Source organism: Euprymna scolopes, chromosome 12, assembly GCF_053919585.1.
Source record: "Euprymna scolopes isolate OS-2025 chromosome 12, ASM5391958v1, whole genome shotgun sequence".
NCBI classification, from domain to species: domain Eukaryota; kingdom Metazoa; phylum Mollusca; class Cephalopoda; order Sepiida; family Sepiolidae; genus Euprymna; species Euprymna scolopes.
The window spans coordinates 69456590-69476265 of record NC_136493.1 but is presented as its reverse complement, the minus strand read 5'-3'; the positions used below and the strand labels follow the sequence as shown (position 1 = coordinate 69476265).

General features: G+C 31.7%; 1 protein-coding gene across 3 annotated transcripts in view; it reads left to right on the top strand.

The window, feature by feature from the left end:
* The window catches only part of LOC145291321 (DNA repair protein RAD50-like), a 260298-nt gene that overhangs the window by 26666 nt on the left and 213956 nt on the right, over positions 1 to 19676 (top strand). For all 3 annotated transcript variants that reach the window (XM_080137063.1, XM_080137061.1, XM_080137064.1), the window contains exons 2-5: positions 9905 to 10054; positions 10229 to 10315; positions 12646 to 12747; positions 15652 to 15756. In XM_080137063.1, the coding sequence (XP_079993189.1) occupies positions 9926 to 10054; positions 10229 to 10315; positions 12646 to 12747; positions 15652 to 15756 (423 nt within the window). In that variant the 5' untranslated portion in view covers positions 9905 to 9925. The remainder of the gene's footprint in view (positions 1 to 9904; positions 10055 to 10228; positions 10316 to 12645; positions 12748 to 15651; positions 15757 to 19676) is intronic.

Below are 19676 nucleotides of genomic sequence, written 5' to 3'. Positions count from 1 at the left end.
AAGTTTCAGAAAAGATGATTTTAATTATTTAATAAAATATTTTATAACATTGTTTTTGTTTTTTTTAATATTTTCAATTAAAAAAAAATTGAAAAGTATGAATAGAAATAGTTAAAAATACTTTGTAGAGTTTTTTTTTATATATTTTGAGTATTTCTTCATTAAGCAAATAAGGATATTTCCTTAAACACACGCAGATTATTTTTATCATGTAATATGTATTCATTTTGGGAGCACTGAAGTTTGGACCCTGCTTTTGTTGTTTAATGAATTGTTTTCAAGATGTTTAAATGAGAAAACATTTTCTGAAATCAGTTACTTTGAAAGTTTGACAAGTAACAAAATTGTTCAAAAAGTTTAGAATGAGTGATGATAGCCTGTGATAAAGTTTGAAGTCCTCAGTAGCATTAAATTATAACCTTTGGATATGTTGAACCTTATAAAAATTGAAGGATCCTTGACATTCTGATAAGAACAAAAAGAATGGCAGTAAAAATTAATCTTTTATCTGTTATCAAATATCTGTTTTATTTGTAATTTTTTTCTTTTCATTCAATACACATGAAAAGATTCAGATGGCTTAAAATATTTCAATATTGGTATACATAGAAAGAGCTTGATGAGCTAAGAAAGAATCTTTTTAAATCTTTTAAATCCAATTAAAATTAAGGAAGTTATGAGTATTTTTGTGCCTCACACATTTGGATATTTTCCCCCCTTTAAGACCATATGCATTTTGTCACATTTTTTACACTACTTTTTCAGTAAAAATGCTATATCTTTGTTAAAATACGTTAAGCAATGAAATTTACCATATAAGTGTATTTTTGTACAAGGAATCAGAATATGCTACTGAAATCTTAAAAAAATTAATGGTTTCCAGTAAATGCACATAAATATGCTACAATTCCTTAAAAAAATTAATGGTTTCCAGTAAATGCACATAAATATGCTGCAATTCCTTAAAAATGCCATGTATCCATTAAAAGAAAAGAAGTTAGAGAACTCAAATTTGAATTATAATGCATTTTATGTACAAGAAAGTTAAATCGAAATCTAGGACTGTTCAAAAATGAATATATTGCAATATTTCTTTGATATTATTGTAGATTAATACCTTCTGTTAACTGCCCCCCATCTCTTACCACCTCTCCAAAATATGATTTTACCTTTGTAGGCAATTACGTGTAAACACCTTGAAAAACTTTAATGAAAAATAAACAAGTATTATTTTAGAATTTAATGTAAAATAATTCCTCATTTTGAGCCATTCTAGCATTTTAGGACAGTTAACCATTTTTTTTTTTTTCTATAGGAGATAAATCCTGTGCGCCTTTTTTTTTTTCTAAAGGTGATTATGTATTGTTTTAAGGGGGTCTTTGTGCAATTATGAGAGGGTAGGGAGGTTGCCAGTCTGACCTTGGGGTAATGATAGGACTAAGAAAAATTGTGTGTGAACACCCTGATGACTTGATAGAAACAAAACAAAAACAATTTTAGAATTTAGAGTGGGGGTTAGTTTCACATAAATTTAATGTAAAATAATTCAGCATTTCAAGACCATTCTAGCATTTTAGGACACTTGACTAATTTTTTATGGGTGATAAATGATGCATTTTTCTTTAAGGAAGGATCTGGATTTTATTTATTTATTTATTTTTTAGACACCTATATGTAGCTTATCAAGGAACTTTGTTTGGTGAGGAGCTTGCCACTTGGACTTAGGGCTAAAGAAGGTTTTAGGAGGAGGTTTGCCACTCGTACCTAGGGTTAGAGGTAGGATTAAGGGAGTTTTTTTTTGTTTGTTTTTTTTTTTTTTAAGAGGGCGTTTGACACCCATATTTATGATTAGTGGGTCATAATTGACTTTAAAAATGTTATACCTTAGATTTTGGACATCAAATTACTTTTAAATATGTAAACTTACATAAATGACGGGTGTGAAACTTACAAGAATTACGACAGACAAAAATAAATTTCATTTAAAACAAGTGACGTCACTAACAGAAAACATGACGTTTGAAAAACTTATTAAGTATTATTTGCCCACTTATTTAAATATCAAAAAACATTTTTTACTAAAGCTAACAAATCGTTCACAAATTTTGGATAAATTTGTTTTTTATTTTCAATTACATTTCTTGTCAGAGTGACACATTATTTCGTTAAACTTTCGAGTTTAAGATTTTTTTTTTCTACCTGGACTTCGGGCCAAGATCACAGTGTAGTATTCTGATGCTACACTTTGCATTTTCTGTCCTCTGCCAGTGAAGGAGAAATCCTTCATGACAGACAATTTTTATGTTTGTTTTTATCCAGATTGATCATTTTTAGGAAGCTGGATTTTCCTCACATTAAAAACTGTCCTCGTGTTTAACTGTCCTTGTGGGGGGGGGGCAAGTGAGCACCTCCTACAAATATTTAAATATTGATTTTGCATTTTTTTATTTTTATATAATTAGGTAGATAATTAGGTACTTCTACAGTTTATCGCCGAAAATGGACATGCCATTTTTTTCAGGCACCTGCCATTTCAATCACAGGGAGAAATCAGTATTTTAAACTATGGCCAAAGTAAATAACAAAAAAATTAAACTAGATATTAATTACTTCCAGAAAGAACTATGAAAAAAAGTAAATAAAGAAAGTGAAAGAGAGCATATATTCGTAATTGTTTAATTAGAAATGTTTCGATTTGATTAATGAAAATGGGAAAGTTTTTCATGAAACGTATATATATATATTTTATTATTAAAAACAGAAAAAGAAAATGACATATTCATAATTGTTAAAACTGGGCGAGTGCCATTTGAAAACCAAAACATTTATTGTAGAAAGTATAATTGTTAAGACATTTATTGAAAAGTCTGTGTAAGAAAATATAATTTTAATAAAAAAATTTTGTAATTTTTTTGTTATTTATTTCCTACTTCGGTCATAGTTTAAAACTCTGATTTTAACGACAGGTGCTCGAAAAAAATGGCGCCTCCATTTTCGGCAGTAAACTGTAGAAGTACCTAGATTAGTGTTCATTCGATTATAAAAAAAATATATTGAGGAGGGTGAAGCAAAAAAAATCATATTTCAACATTTTTTATTAAAACATTGTTTAATTCACCGTAAAAAACTAATGTAATGGATAAAAGTGAGCATGTTATATATTTATGTCTTTTCAACTATGTTTTTAAAATTTGACCAAAAATAACGCTGGACTGGTTGGGATTGCTTTAATTATATATTCTTGTAACCGAATAGCTCTAATTAAGCTAATTATGTTCTGATAATATGAGCTCCAACTAAAGATGTAAGAACATTTTTTTTATATTCATATTTTCATTTTTTAAATTTTTAATTCATTCTAGAATAAAAAGCAAAACAAAAAAAAGTTTGTTTTCAGTAAAATAATTAATCAGCGATAGTAATACTGCTGCTTCTGCAGATTGTTTTTAGATACTTTTTTTAAAAATAGAACAATTTTTTTTCCACGTATCATGATTTTAAATTGCTTGATACCACAAGAGAAAACAGGTTACAATTTTATTTTTAACGAATAAATAAAAAGATTGATTTATTTAACAATGGGTGTCCGAAGAAATTTTTTTCAAAATTTTCCATACTCGTCATGTTAAAGTCTTTTTTTAACACAAAAAAAAAAAAAAAATGAGTAGTCAAAAGAATTTCGGACATCCGAATCTATTAAAAGTGATATCTCTTCTAGCTAATTTCTAAATTTCATGACGAAATTCTTAAGAGAAACGCGGTACGACCATTTACAAATCAGGGAGGTCATTACAAAATCTTATCGAAAACGTCATTTTATGATGTTCACATTTTTATCACTTTATTTGCTGTAAACTCTTAAAATATATAATGTATATTATTATTCAATAATTTATTTGAAAGCATATTCATTTTCGAACAAAATAGTGGTATTTTGAGGACTTAATATGCTTTGATTTTTAAAATATGACAATTTTCGCAGAACCCTCTTTGAAATCCATAATTATCCAAAGTGTTTTATCGTCCGTGTGCATTGCTATTTTCATATGCATACATATTCTCAATTAATAATTTATTTGTGTTATATATCGTATATAATATTAACTGCAAAAAATTTTCCTCTGAACCAAAATATCGTAGGTTTGCAATAACAGATGTCAGATACTAATTCATTAGGTCTAGGCTATTAGCCACTATCTTATGTAATTTTCAAACAAAATTATACACATGAAGTCGTTATAATAAAATGCTACATTGCATCCTAGGAACACCACCACCATCACAATCTATAGAGGAAGGAGTCCCTATTTTTCTCTATAAACATTTAGTTCTCCCACTGCTACCAGTTGACACCGCGACCTATTCTGCATTTTCCTACGATACTTACATTGCACCCGTCATAACTGGTTATTAGCTACATACACATAACATAATCTTTCCATTAACCGATTAAAAAATAATGAATTCTTCCTTCTCAAAATCTGCCTGATCTGATAGGTTGAGACCTGACAATTCTATTATTCCAGAATACACTCGAAAAATAAATAATAATAAATTATTCCAGAATACACTCGAAAATAAATAATAATAATAAATAATGGTACCCGTGCATTCATTTATATATGAATATAAATGAATGCATGGGTACCATTATTTATTTTTCGATTTTGGAGAATCTTTTCAACCCTTACACGATCCTATTTCCATTTTTTGTTTTGTTTTCGTTTGTTTTATTGGGGGGGGATCTTTTTTTTTTTTTTACATTTCCTATTACTGTGGCCGATTTTACTTACTTATATAATTTTCTATGCTTACCTAGGTTTCAATCATGTTACTTATTGTGTCAACCGCTGACAACCCGTACACGAAGCTATTTTTTTTTTTTTTTTTTTTTTCATTTGTTGACAGACAAACAAATCATAAAAACTTTTTATTTTTATATAAAAAACATTATTAGACCCAAAGGCTGAAATGAAACCAGAAAAAATTTCATTTTTATTATTTTGTCATCATTTTTTTTATTTGATTAAATTTATGCCAGTCAAGGCCACCACATTGCTTTTATAATTTGGCCTTTCTAAAGTTTGATAGGTTGGCCTTCTTATGGCCAGATTAGGCCTTTTTTATGCTCTTAAAAAAGTTCCTTAAAAAGACCAATTTGTCAATTCTTAGAAAGGCTAAATGTTTAAAGCACTACGGTGACCTCCAATGTCGTATATTTAGTCTCATAAAAATGATGGAAAAAATAATAACAATGAAATTTTTTCTGGTTTTATTACAGCCTTTGGGTCTAATAATGTGTTTTATATAATAAATAGTTTTTATAATTTTTGGGTGTCAAATAATATACGCTGCTAAACTAAAAATTTGCCCTAAATTACATTACCTACAGAAACACTTATTTGTTATATATTTATATATTTGTTTTTTGTTTATTTCTCTTTTCCGGACTCATTATTGACACTGTTCAGACATTAACTTTTTTTTTTTTTTTTTTTTTTTAGGTAAATTTTTACCTTAGCTCCACCTCCACGATTTCCTTTAAAATGACAACTTGTACAGGTTTTCGACTGTGCTGAATAAGACAATCTCTTTTAACTTTGGCGGAGACAAGTAGTTTTTGAGTTATAGAGACATGCATTATGTATTGTAATTTAGTGGCTGCCATATTTGTATGCATTTTTTTTTTTTTTTTTTTTTTTTTTTTTTTACACAGTGATCACCACTTATCAAGACCCGGAAGCCACTCAGGGATAAGGGTTATTGCAAGTACATTACGTTAGTGAGGAGATTTGCTGAAATGTTTACTTAAGAGGGCGGTTCATTAGGAATTTGTTAACATTGGACTTGAAGACATCCAAGTTGTAGTCCGGAGGGAAGCAGGCAGACGGAACAGAGTTCCACAGGCGTGCAGTTCTAAGAAAGAAGCTTTGTTCATGGAATCTGCGTTTTGATTTAGGCACAGATATAGAGTGGGGGAAATTTTTCACAGTGGATTCAGCTAGACGGGTGTTTTTCGTGAAAGATTGGCGAGGGGGGACCAGAGATTGGAGTTCAGACGAGCATCTGCCATGGAAATAACGATAAAACAAGGACAGGCTCGCAACGTCTCTTCTGTGGGAGAGAGTTGCAGGGTAGAGAAAAGGGCATCCCCCACTAAGCCACGAAGTCTATTTTGTACTCTGTCAAGGCAGGATAGGCTGTTTTTAGCAGCTCCTGCCCAGATATGGCAACAGTATTCCATCCTTGGACGTACTTGGCTTTTATATAGATAGAGAATTGCATCCGTAGTGAGATATCTTCTGGAGCGGTAGAAGGATCCCACCATCTTTCCAGCGACCTTGGCAACAGACTTGATGTACGTGTTCCATTTCAGATCAGGAGTAAAGGTCAAACCCAGAAGCTTGTCAAAACATGGGGCCTCACCCAGACGAGAGCCATCCATCACAATTGATGCCAGATGGGGATCAGAGCGTTGATGATGTAAGGATAGCAGTTTGGTTTTGGATGCATTAAAGGTAACCAGCCACTTCTTCCCCCACTGAACCACGCACTCGAGATCAGAGGAGAGAGAATCAGAGAGAACTTTGTCATTTACAGCCTTTGATGTGTTGCCGTAGATGGTCGTGTCATCAGCATAGATGTCAACGAATGATTTAAGTATGTGTTTAGGGAGGTCATTGATGTAGATCAGGAAGAGAGTTGGGCCCAGGATTGACCCCTGAGGGACTCCAGCATTTATATTGAAGGCCTCCGATTTTTGTCCATCTACCACTACTCTTATGAGCCTATCGGAGAGAAATGATTTAATGATTGAGAAAACATTTCCAGTTATACCATAGCTGGAAATCTTGTGAAGTAGACCCTTATGCCATACCTTGTCGAAGGCCTTTGATATGTCGAGAGCAATTGCCCTAGAAAGGAAGCCTTTGTCAAGAGATTCACTAATCCTGTGAGATATAACCGTCAGCACATCTGCGGTAGATCTTGCAGAGCGGAAACCATATTGTGTGTCACTAAGAAGGTTATTCATGCTGAGGTGGTTGACTATTTCTCTATTTAATATGGATTCCAGCAACTTACTCATAACACACAGGAGACTTATTGGTCTGTATTGAGAGGGAGATGACTTATCACCTGAATTCTTAAATACAGGGTAAACTGATGAGGTCTTCCAGGGAGTCGGAAAGCACTTCTCCTTAAGGCAGCGCTTAAATAGTTTCGTAAGTATGGGAGCAAGTTCTGGTTGAAGCTTTTTTAACACTATAATTGGGATGCCATCAGGGCCAGTTGCTTTACTGGAATCTAGGTTCTTGATTAGCTTGGCGACCTCATGCACGGATATTTGTATGTTACCTAGCTTGTTCTGTGTTATAGGAGGAAATATGGGGAGTTGATGGCCTTCGTCGCATAGGGTAGAATTAGCTGCAAAGTTCTTTGCAAATAGTTTGGCCTTGTCTGACGCTGACGAGATGACCTCTGGTCCATTGATAATAGTTGGGATAGAACGCACACTTCTGTTCAGGATCCTATTTGTTATTTGCCAAAACTGGTGGGAACCAAGCCGCTGATCAGCTACCTTGGATTTAACAGACTGGACATATAGCTCTCTTGCATTTTTTATTACTCTTTTACAGTGGTTGCTGGCAGACCTAAAAGCAGCTTTAGTCTCAGTGCATCTATTACATTGGTAGCTATGGAAAAAGTGATTTCTGTGCGCGATAGCAGCAGCACATTCTGGGGAGAACCATGGCTGGCTGTTAGGTTTTTGTTGGAATTTTTTAGATGGTATGAATTGGTCTATGCCTGCAATTAACCATTCGGTCAGATCTGATACTATAGAGGACACATCCTTTTTAAACATGGAGTGCAGAGGTAAATCAGATATGAATGTACGGAAGCTATCCCAGTCGGCCATAGAGTATGCATGTACATTAAACAAATTTACTTCTCTTGCCTGACACTGAAACCCCAATTTTTTTTGTTGGTTTATAGTTTTTGTGGTTGGATATGCTGACAGCGAATATCAAGGTTAAATTTGGCGCAAATACTTTGACACACCCTCCTCATAAAATGGAGTGTCTATTCCAAAAACCGTTCTTACCATGGTGAGGTTGTGGGTGTCTATTCCATAAGCCATTCTTAACAAGAGGAGGTTGGGGGTGTCTATTCTGAAAGCTGTTCTTAACATTAGGATTTTGGGGAATGGCCACTAACAACAACAATTTTAGTTTAATTTTTTACGGGGGTTGGGGGCATGCTTCCACGGGCAACACTGGTTAATGGGTCCAGCTAGTATTAAATAAGTGTGACTTTTTCCCTTATTTTACTAATTCAGCAGATCTTTTGCCAATTCCTGATGTAGAATCGGTATGCATTTTGTCTGCTTTCAATGATTTCCACATTTTGTTAGTTCTACAGCTTCTCTTAAAATGATCATCCACATAAGAAGTTGGAGGTATTTTTACTCTATCATATCCTTTTCTATTGTCACCTATTCACCGGTACTTCATAAGGTCACTTTTATGTGGAAACACCATTAGTATTTATTTTATTGATTCTTACTATTATCTGTTACATTCTCTACATTTTGAACCTAAACACAGGACACTCACTCCAACTACACTTTCTTTTGTCAAGATGCTTTCATTTACTATTCCTATTTACAATGCCTCCCCACGGGACAGAGTTAGACACCAGGGTCCTTTTTTAACGTGGAGAAAAGGAACAAAAATAGAGTCTTACAAAAACCTTGGTTAAAATAAAAATTTTCATTTTTCTTTGTCGCAAGGTGTAACATTCACATTCTTGAAATAGCAAATATTTACAAACAGTATGTAGCAACTGCAGTCAATACTTAATATTGATTGGCTTATTTTAAAAATAAATGTTCAGAATTTCTTTTCTTTTTATTTACTTTCTCCTTAAATTGAATACATTCTTTAACAAACTTTAATCTCCAGTTACATTTAAGTAATTATTTTACTTTTTCAACCTTTCTAAAATATCGATTTGTAGTAGGAATTAAAACCTTCCCTTCATAACAGGCAATTACTTTGACAGCATACAAATTTGGAACATTCACCAATTCATTTCATTTTCTTAGCATGCTATTCCATCATCATCTGCTTAATGTTAGCATGCATGGAAACAACTGATTGTAAACACAGTCTCTCATCACCTTTTTCTATTATTTTTCTACTATATATATATATATATATATATATATATATATATATATATACATTTTCTTTTTTTTTAATCTGTTATCTGTTTATAATTTCCGTCATAAATGTTTCTATTTACTTGCCTTCACACAAGGGCTGAGTTGGACACATTCAATTTTAATGTGGGGAGAAAATTGAACTACTAAAAATGGGTCATTCTAAATTGGGACAAATATTAAAAGTGCCTCAGCCTGGAAGAATTTCTACTTTGCTGACTGAGGAGAGAAAAGAGTACAGAACAAATGCTACACTTTACTTCTAACCAAAAGCCAAAGGAATCTGTGTTTAAAGAAGGTTTGTTGAATGCCCCCTTCCATTAATCAGTAAAAATGTAAACTTAATTTTTGTCTTTTATTTTTTATTTTTATCAACAAGCACGTTTCTTTTTTTATCATTCCACTAGATTCTGCATTTGCTCTATCTTTAAGCAGTGAATAATTCAATTGTTCAAGGCTTAGAATTTCTTGTGTTACTCTACTTTCCTGAGCAATGCCAGGACATGTGTCAGCTAATTCAAATCAATTTTCTTCCATTTCATTATTTTTTAATTCTCAATTATTCTCAATATTAAAGCAAAATGTTGAACAATTTGATTTGAATCTTGCCAGTTATCAATTCTGTGCTCTTCAGGTATTTTTATTTTAAATTTCTAATTTTATTATTTTCTTTTAATATAGGTATCCAAATAATTAATAATCATGTCAAGTATAAAGAAAATGAGTATCCAGGGAATCCGAAGTTTTGGACCTGAAGATAAAGACAAGCAGATAATCCAATTTTACAGCCCATTGACCCTGATTTTAGGTGCAAATGGAACAGGAAAAACAGTAAAATTGATTTCTTTCTTTTATATATCTCTATTTATATAAACTTAATATCTTTGATAAAGTAGACAAATTAACCATAAAAAAATAAATCTGCTCCATAAATTGTATCAAAATCATATTTTTATTTAAACGCTTCTACTGACAATGATGATGTTTTGTTATCTTATTTTATAGACACTAATTGAATGTCTGAAATACATCACAACTGGTGACCTGCCCCCAGGAGCCAAAATTGGAGGAGCTTTCATACATGACCCAAAGGTAAATATGTTGCATATTGCATAGCCATAATATAAGGCATCCTAAACAAAAATTTTATTTACATTGATCTAAAAACTTTTCATATAGTTATATAGATTTTTGTAAAACATAGACAATAATACAAATTTTATTTTAGCCGCACTATTTAATTTTATTTTGTAATTACAAGTTTGGTAGAGCAATATACACTGTAAAGAAGGAGGTTGAGTAAGTCATGAAAAGAACTATTCAGGATAATTAAATAGATGAGACAAATATGGATATTATTTGAGAAAAGTGCATTTGAAATGACAAGTGATCAGGATAAGAGAGATGCTTGAAAATGCTACAATGTGAAACTCTCGAAGACTAAATTTTCATGAAATTTTGAAAATCAGTTGAAGGCTGATCATAGACTTGATTGATCAGATTATAAAAGGTTATCCCAAAAGACTGGGAACTTATTACAATTGTAAATTGTTAAAACGGTACTACTAGATAGAAGTTATTACAAAGGCTTAAAATTGATGGATCAAGTCCTGAAAGTGATGGAGAGAATAATTGAGCTGCAAATAAGAGTTCTAACAGTTGTTGTTTAGTGGGTATTATATAAACTAGGTTCAAATGAGTGATTAGTGAAAGTCTTAGGTAATGTACAGAAATGCTCAAAGTTGTGTTAGAATTAAGAACGTATTTAATATTAAAATAGAAGTAGATTGGGAATCTGTATTAAGTTTTTTGTTTTTCATTTGTGGCTTAGAAGTATTGTCCAGGTAATTCCATACGGGTTGTTAAACAATAGATGGCCTGCTTGTTAAAAACTTGGAAGAATGCTAAGGAAAGTAACATTAATTCTGGTTCTATTATAAAATAGTGGTTACTTAAAGAAATATTAGTTTTCAAATATACTTAACTTTCGAACTTGTAGTAATAAATGACTTTATAGCTGCCAATTAAAAAAAGAAGATATTCTACTTTTTTAGGCGATTATGTGTGAATACCTCAAAAACACATAGTGGAAAAAAAAGAAAAAATGACAAAAACAATTTAGAATAGAGGGTGATAAATTTAGTGTATAAAGCGCCCTTTTTCTTTCTTTTGCTATTTTTTAAATTTGAAAAGTTATATATATATATATATCTACGTATATATCTATAAAAGTTAGAACACATCTCAATCTATAAACTCTACAAATGTTTGATCTACAGAATTGAAATTTGCTATATAGGGTATTCAAACGTGTGGAAAACTTTAATTGGTTTTTATCTGTTTGTCAACTGCATGCGCGAATCATTTAAGTGACAGATTACTTATGTTATGGTTTGAAAAATCTTTATAACATATTGTCAAGCTGGCCTAATAGTCATCAGACTTGACTCATTGTCTTTAGGTTTTGGTTTGGATCTCAGCTTGAGTATTTTTAATTTTTGTTTTACTTATAGGAAATAAACTGTTTAGAAAAACATAATACTTGCATGCACGTCTCAGTTTCTTTCTGGTTTTTACTTCATTTTTTTTTTTTTTTTTTTTTTAGGAATTTAACGTTATGTTTAAACCTGGGCAACACCGGATACATCTTCTAGTATATCTAAAAAAGTGAGAGTGTGTGTGTGTGTGTGTGTGTGTGTGTGTGTGAGGACACTTCTCAATGAATTTTTGATCTTGAGACTTGAAATTTCATATATAGGGTATTCAGACATGTGGAAAATGTTTTAATGGGTCTTCATCTGGAAAAATGGGCTGCTAAGGGGTCAAAATTGAAAAATTGGTATGTGGAGAAAGTTGTTTGATTTTTATCTGTTTGCTAACTGTGGAAATGAAGATAGTGGAGGAAAGAGGAAAAAGAGAAAAAGAAGACTATGTGCAAAACAAGAAGTAGAGAAGCTAATACTCAAAAAAAAATAAAGTATTGGAAAACCAATGTATAGTATAAATTTGTTAGCACCATTTAGTTTGCTATTTAGAATGGTCTTCTTTTTGTTTTGCTAATATTTTACTTATATATTCATGTATATTGAAAGATATAGATATTAGTGAAGGCTTTGGCAAACACTTTAACTTTTCATCTCTTTCTCTTAATCTTATATTCTGTAACTGTAATGTAAGAAATCTAGACAAGTAGAGTATCATCTCTCCATATTGGTTTATTTAAAACATAATAAAGTGCTTCTCATGACAGTATAATTGTAAAGCAACACCAATCTTTCTTCTTGTCATCTGTATTTAAGTAAGATGCGTATGAACTGTTTCAACTAGAAATTGAACTCTGCTGATTGCATTCTTTAGTTGGTGATGTTATGCTTTTTACACTTCTATTTAAATAACAAAAATTTCTTCTTCTGCTACATCAGATTGCTCATGAAAAAGAAGTAAAAGCCCAAATCAAGTTGTCATTTCTTGACATTGCTGGTAAAGAGGTCATTGCCGTACGATCTATGACTGGAACACAAAAGGTAATTTTGAAAAGAGAAAGTTTCAAATATTATTAGACTTGTCATTATTACACTGACAAATATTAAAAAATAATGTACTGTAATATTCATCAGAAGGTACACTGATTTTCACTGCACTTTTTTTTCGTGCCTTCAACTTTTCTTTTTCCTCGATGTCTTTGTTGCTTTGACTTCATTCAAACTTGTACTGCATCTTCACTTTATACACCTAAATGAATATTGGTTAGCAGCCTGCACATGCATTTTTTCCAAACTAAACAAAGATGAGTCAGTGTGACTCTTTAACATTAACTAAGTTATTAACATTTGTCACAATCAAAAGTTTTGTGGTGAAGAATTACCTCAAAACAGTCCCAAACAGTTGGTGACAATGCAATTTTTTTTTTTTTGCAATAAGAAAAAAATTAAAAAATAACCTCCCGTCTGATAGTAGATCTAAATGTCTCACAAGTTACAATCAATTGAAATGCATGGCCTCATAAACATACCTTGCTATTAAATGCAAATCACAGTCATAGCTGCATAATCTGATCACATCTTGTGTTTGCTTATTCTTTTGTGAACAGGACCCAACAGCACAAAGACAAAAAAATCATTAATTTGAAGAAAGAATCATTTATTGAGATGTCTATGACTTCTAACAAAAGTTATACTTGCCCAATATTTAACACAAGTAAATGGCCAGCATTTTCCATAAAAGTGAAAGTCATTTTAAAACAAACCATGTATGTTGATTGGCTGGTTCTCTGACCAATCAACCATGTCACAATAATAACTCGCAATGTTGGGAATTGTTTTCATTTTGTATAGTGAGTTTACAGAATAAGAAAGTTCTCTTATAAGCTGAATTTAGTGAGAATGCATTGTCTGATAGAAGTTTGTTTTGGAAAGATTTATCTCAGTAGTTTCTCTTTTTATTTGATAAATTTTTATCTTTACTTTTATTTTACCACAATTATTTTTGGCCCTTTGCTCCTTTACAAAGTAAAGGGTCAGGAATTAAATGTTTTTCCATTGTCTTCCTACCTAGTACCATTGTTACCAATGTTATCTAATTATTATAGTGATACCCGACCTTGAATGGGATTAAACTATGAATCTTTATTTATTGAATTATGTTTGTTTACATTTTGTCAGATAACAACAACTAAATAATTTATCTTAAACTAACCAAAATAAAACTGTTTTCCTCCAGTAATTCTGGTCTACATTTTTTCCTTTTAAATATCAGCAGTCATTAAACATTCAAAATCTCTAAAAGATCTGTTTGCATTTGAAATGATTTGACATTGTTCTTTCATCAAAATCATCGGCTATCCAAAGACATCATTTGTCACAATCTCCTGCTTACAATCAAACCATTCTGATTTTATAGTACTGTCTCCTTCTAAACCAGGCAAAGCCTTTTCTGAGCTTTAGATTCTCCACTAGTAAGCCTATATTACAGAGTTACAAATTCCTTATGTATCCTCAACTTCTCTTACTATATGACCTAAACTAATTCCTGATGATTAAATCTTTTGAATTACACCTAAATTATAAAATGTTAATTAAATTGTTTTTTTGTTATTGTTGTTGTTCTCACAACAAAATAGAAAATTTTCAGTGAATGTGAATAATCATCATTATCATCGTCATATTAGCTTAATATCTGTTTTATATGCCAGCATGACTTTTGACTTCAAAAACTAATCAGATCTTTATTTATTCTGCTCTCTCTCAAACCTATTCTTATCACTTCTGCCCATGTTTTCCTTGGCCATCCCCTATGGGTTGATTCTGCAACCTCTGTTGTTCTACATCTACTAATCCAGGAACTTTCATCCATTTTTTCAACATGGGAATACTATCAAAGCCTCCTGTTCTGCATCGATTTTCCTGTACCATCCACTTTTAATCTGTTTGACCTGTCTTGAAGACTCACATTACATATCTATTATATCATTGTTTCTCTCCATGCAGTGCATGTCCTCAACTCTTACTGGTCAAATTTCACTTCCATACATCTTCACATTGTGTACATAAGGTTAACACTGGTAACGCTTTGCTGGTTAGTACTGGCAGAAGTTTCCTGAACTCCATTCATTATCAAACTAGTACCTACTCCACCCTGTGCACCAATCATATCACCAATGTAAACAAATTTCTGAACAACCACAATAACTTTGCCATCCACACATATTCTCCATATGCGTTCTCATTTGTCTCTGTTGTCTTATACTTTTTGCACATAAACTTGTTGTCCTCTCAGTAATTCCACTGCACTTCTTACATATCCAATGATTACATGCCCCACAGAAAATTGTGTTGCAGCTGATTCATTGCTACAAACTGGGAATTTTCCTTTTTCTGGAGAATTTTCAATGCTACAATCACTGATCAACACTTGTTTTTTAACATTCTCTCTCAGGTTGTTATTTTCTAGAGCATTCCTCCAAGTTTTGAACTTCACAAGTAAACCTTCCATATTTCCATAAGTATTAAGTTATCAGCATATAGCATCCTTTCTAGACAACCCACATGAACTCCCTAAGAGATAAATGAAAAGCAATCTACTCACGACAAAGCTCTAATGTTCTCCTGCTTCAACATTAAAGCTTTCACTTAATGTGCTTTTCAGTTTAACGCATTTTGAGCATTTCTGTACTATTGCTTGAATAATTTTCACTAACCACTCGTTTGCTTCTAAAACAACATCTCTTGGCACTCAAAAGCTTTCTCCACAACCACAGAAGAAAAATAAAGATTTTTTTTCTTATTTTTTTGCATTTGTCTCCGGATAAATATGGACCCAATGGTACTATTCCCAGTATAAAACCAAATTACATTTTGTTTATTTAGAAAATGTCTCATGAAAACCCTAAGTTACTAAATTTTAAAATATATTTTCTTTTTGAATTTAAGGCGAAAAAAGTGGAACTGAAAACCTTAGATGGTGTGATAACAAGACATGGACCTGATGGAGAGAAGAAAAGCATAACTCAGAAGTGTGCCGATCTTGACAGAGAGGTTTGTCTCTATTTTTTTGTTTTTCAACTTGCTGAAAATGACTCAATGGAAAAGGCTTAATCGTAAAATCCCAAAAGACCCCTCCCCTCCCAGTTTTAGTCAAAAGTGGAAGAATTTTGTAATCAGAATCTTTTACTTACAAGTGTTTTAATTTTTTAGATTGAATTAGATGTCTTTCGCATAACACATTTACCTTATCATTCTCGTATCATTTTTCTCCATACAACACATCTTCGACTTTTGCAGGTTATATTACCCTATCATATATCAGCTCATTACATACACATGCCTGATAGACTCTTCTCTTGGTATTAGCGCTTTGTATGCGAGTAATAGCAAAGGTTTGTTGAAAGCAATAACACTTTGCTGATTAGTAATGACAGAAGTTCCCTGAACTTTATCCATTTACTCCAAACTCTTTTTGCAATGACACCAGCACTCTAAAGGTATTATCAAGGTAATAAAACTTCTGCAAATGATATTTATCAAATTAGTGCATTTTAAGTAGAATGAATAAAGTAAACTGATCTCTATTTGTGTATCCAGCCATTGTTACATATGGTTGAATTTTAGTAAAGATACATGGGTTATGTGTGGTTTATCATTGATATTGAAAGTTTTAAATCTTCCAAAGCATTCCATCAGAGACTGAACAGCCACCCATGGTATCTCTGAATGTGCTGCTGCTATTGCCTATAGAAACGATTTCAATTGCTTTCAATGGAAAAAAATGTCCTGAAATCAAAGTCTTCTTTAAAACTGTTAAGTTTGGAGACATTGTGTTGAACAAAGATGGCGGCATAGTTCAGATCAGTAACCAAGATGGCGGCCAAGAATCAAATGCAGTCCGTGGCGTAGTTAACGGCGAACTGATTGAATACAAAATTTGAGAGTTTTTATAATAATTTTGAAACATTTTCATTAGTTGTGTAGCACAGCCGGTGCTTATAAAAATGATTGGCGAATCCATTTATCTCATACCCCCATTAGGAGTCAAAAACATTTTACACACCCCCTTTTTTGATATAATGGAAAAATCCTTTCGGATTCAATTTTGGTTTCACTTGAGAAAAGGAAAGAAAAATAAATAAATAAATGAAAATAAACAAATAAATGAACAAAGAAAAATAAACCAATAAAATAATTGTTTTTTGTTTTTTTTTTCTTCTGGTTTTGGGGGAATTTGTCTTTATTCTCATTAGTCAAAAAGAATTATTAATATATTGGTATAATGTGTGCAAAAAGAAGCCATTTTTTAATGTCATTGAGTGTTTTTTGTTTTTTTTGATACATAAAAATAAACACTTTTCAAATATATATAAACATACAAATAGAATACTTTTCAAATACATATAAACATATGCACAAAAATTCACAAATATACATTTTTTTTTTTTAACAAATGTTTGCCAAAAAAAAGATACAAAAAAGAATTATTTGACAAATAAAAAATTTACAAAGAAAAAGGTTTTAACAAGTTACTTTTTTTCTTTTCTTTTTTTTTTTTTTATAAAAACTGGAAACATTATGTTAGGTATTAGTTGGTTAATTTGTTTAGTAAGGTAGAAATGGTCCAGTTTAACGTCGTGCCCGGAACAATGTACATTTTTTTTTTTTTTTTTTTTTTTTGTGATTTTGACTGTTCATGCTTCTCTTTTTAGGTTTCTGAAATTCATAATTAGATTCCAAAAAGTTCGGTTATAAAATGTCTTAATTTTATTCTTTTTATAGGTTTAGTGAAAATGTCGGCTATATTATTTTCAGATGTCACATAAGTAAGAGTAATAGATTTTTTCCTTATTTCATCCCTTATAAAATGATATCTGATATCAATATGCTTCGATCTTTGATAAATCATAGAATTATTTGCTAATAAGATACTGCTCTGATTATCACAATGAATTACTATAGGTTTTTTACTTAGATCTGGTTTTAAAATAGATTTTAAAAGAGTGTTCAGAAAAATTGCCTCCTGCACGGAATGAGTAAGAGCTACATATTCTGCTTCACAAGTAGAAAGGGCAACAATTTGTTGCTTTTTAGTTTCCCAAGAGATCATAGGTCCAGTCTTTGACAGTCTAAAACAATACCCCGCTATACTTTTTCTATCCTCAGAGTTACCCCAATCTGAATCTGAAAAGCCTTTTAAATTTAGAGGATATGTAGACTTTTTAAATATTAAAGATTGTTCCTTGGTTCCTTTTAGGTAACGAAGGATTTGTGTTGCACGATTAAGGTCTTTAATTGTCGGTTTCGATAAGTTTTGAGATAGCTTTGTTACAGTGTAACATATGTCAGGCCTTGTTGTGGTCATCAAGGAGATGAGGCTCCCTACAATTTCCCTGTATATTCGATTATCTATAGATTTTGTTTCGGTCTCTATATTTTTATTTATGTCCATTTCGACGGAAGTTGAACGCGGCTTACAATCTTGCATTCCGAACTTGAGTAGAATTTTTTCAATGTATCGTGATTGGTTCATAGTTATAGTTTCATTTTCACAGGTAAATTTTATACTAAGGAACCATGATAGTCGTCCAAGATCGGCCATTTAAAATTTTTTATTTAATTCATTTTTAACATCTTTTAAAGTGTTGTCACAGTTTGAGCCGAGTAATACATCGTCAACCCTCCCAAAAAAAACAAAATCAACAATTTATTACCTACATGTTTGGTATACATACATGCATGCATCTACGGGACATTGTTTGAATTCCTGTTCTATTAAATAATTATGGAGTGTTAAATTCCAATTGTGTGGACTTTGTTTTAGTCCATATAATGATTTATTTAATTTCTACACCCAATTTTTATTTTTCATTTTAAATCCCTCTGGAGGGTAAATGTAAATTTCACAGTCAATCGGAGCATTTAAATAAGCATTTTTTACATCCATTTGATGTATTTTTAAATTGTATTGAGCGGCAAGTTGTAATAAAATTCTAATTGTCGTTAAATTTGTCGTTTGTGAAAAAACCTTTTGCAACAAATCTTGCTTTAAAAGTTTCACTGCCAGAAGCTGTGATTTTTTTGGAAAAAACCAAGCGTGAAGAAATTATATTTTTATCTGTTGGTTTTGCCACTATTTCGTATGTGTTATTTTTAGATAAAGCTTTCAATTCGGGTACCATAGCTTGTTCCCATTCTTGGTGATTTTCTGAATTAATCGCCTCATTATAACTTTCCAGTGTGCTGTTCAACGAATAATCCACGGTGTAATCTTGTATCTTTTCAATTTGTAAGAAGTCTGGCTTTTTTCGCTCCCTTATTGGGTATCGACGTGTCTGGTTAATATTTTTGTCAGAAGTTCTACTGTAATTGTCGTCGTTATTAATATTTTCATTGTGATCGATTAAGATACTAGGTAATATTTCACGTTTTTCATTCACTGTATCGCCATTTTTTAAATTTAATGTATCATTGAATTTTACACATCTAACCCTTTTTATGGCATTTTGGTTTGGGAAATAGATTAAATATGCCGGACTATTTTATCGTAACCTACAAAAGTACCTTTTTTGCTTTTAGTATTTAGTTTACTGGTGTTTTCTATAAATGCAAAACAATCAGAACCAAATAGATGCATTCTGTTCATTTTAGGTTTTACACCGCAAAACGCTTCATACAGCGTTTTTCCTAGCCTCTTATTGAACGATCTATTTCTGATATATGCTGCTGCCATTAAAGCGTACGTCCATAAACTATGCGCTAATTTCGATTCGATAAGTAGGCATCTTGTCATCTCAAAAAGGATTCGCCATGCCCTTTCAGCGGTGCCATTTTGGAAGGGGGAATACGGCGCTGATTTTTTGTGTTTAATACGGTGGTTAATTAATAGAAGTTCAAAGTCTTTACTAGTAAATTCAGTCCCATTGTCTGAGTGAATACATTTTACAGAACCGTACGGGGCAATATCAGCT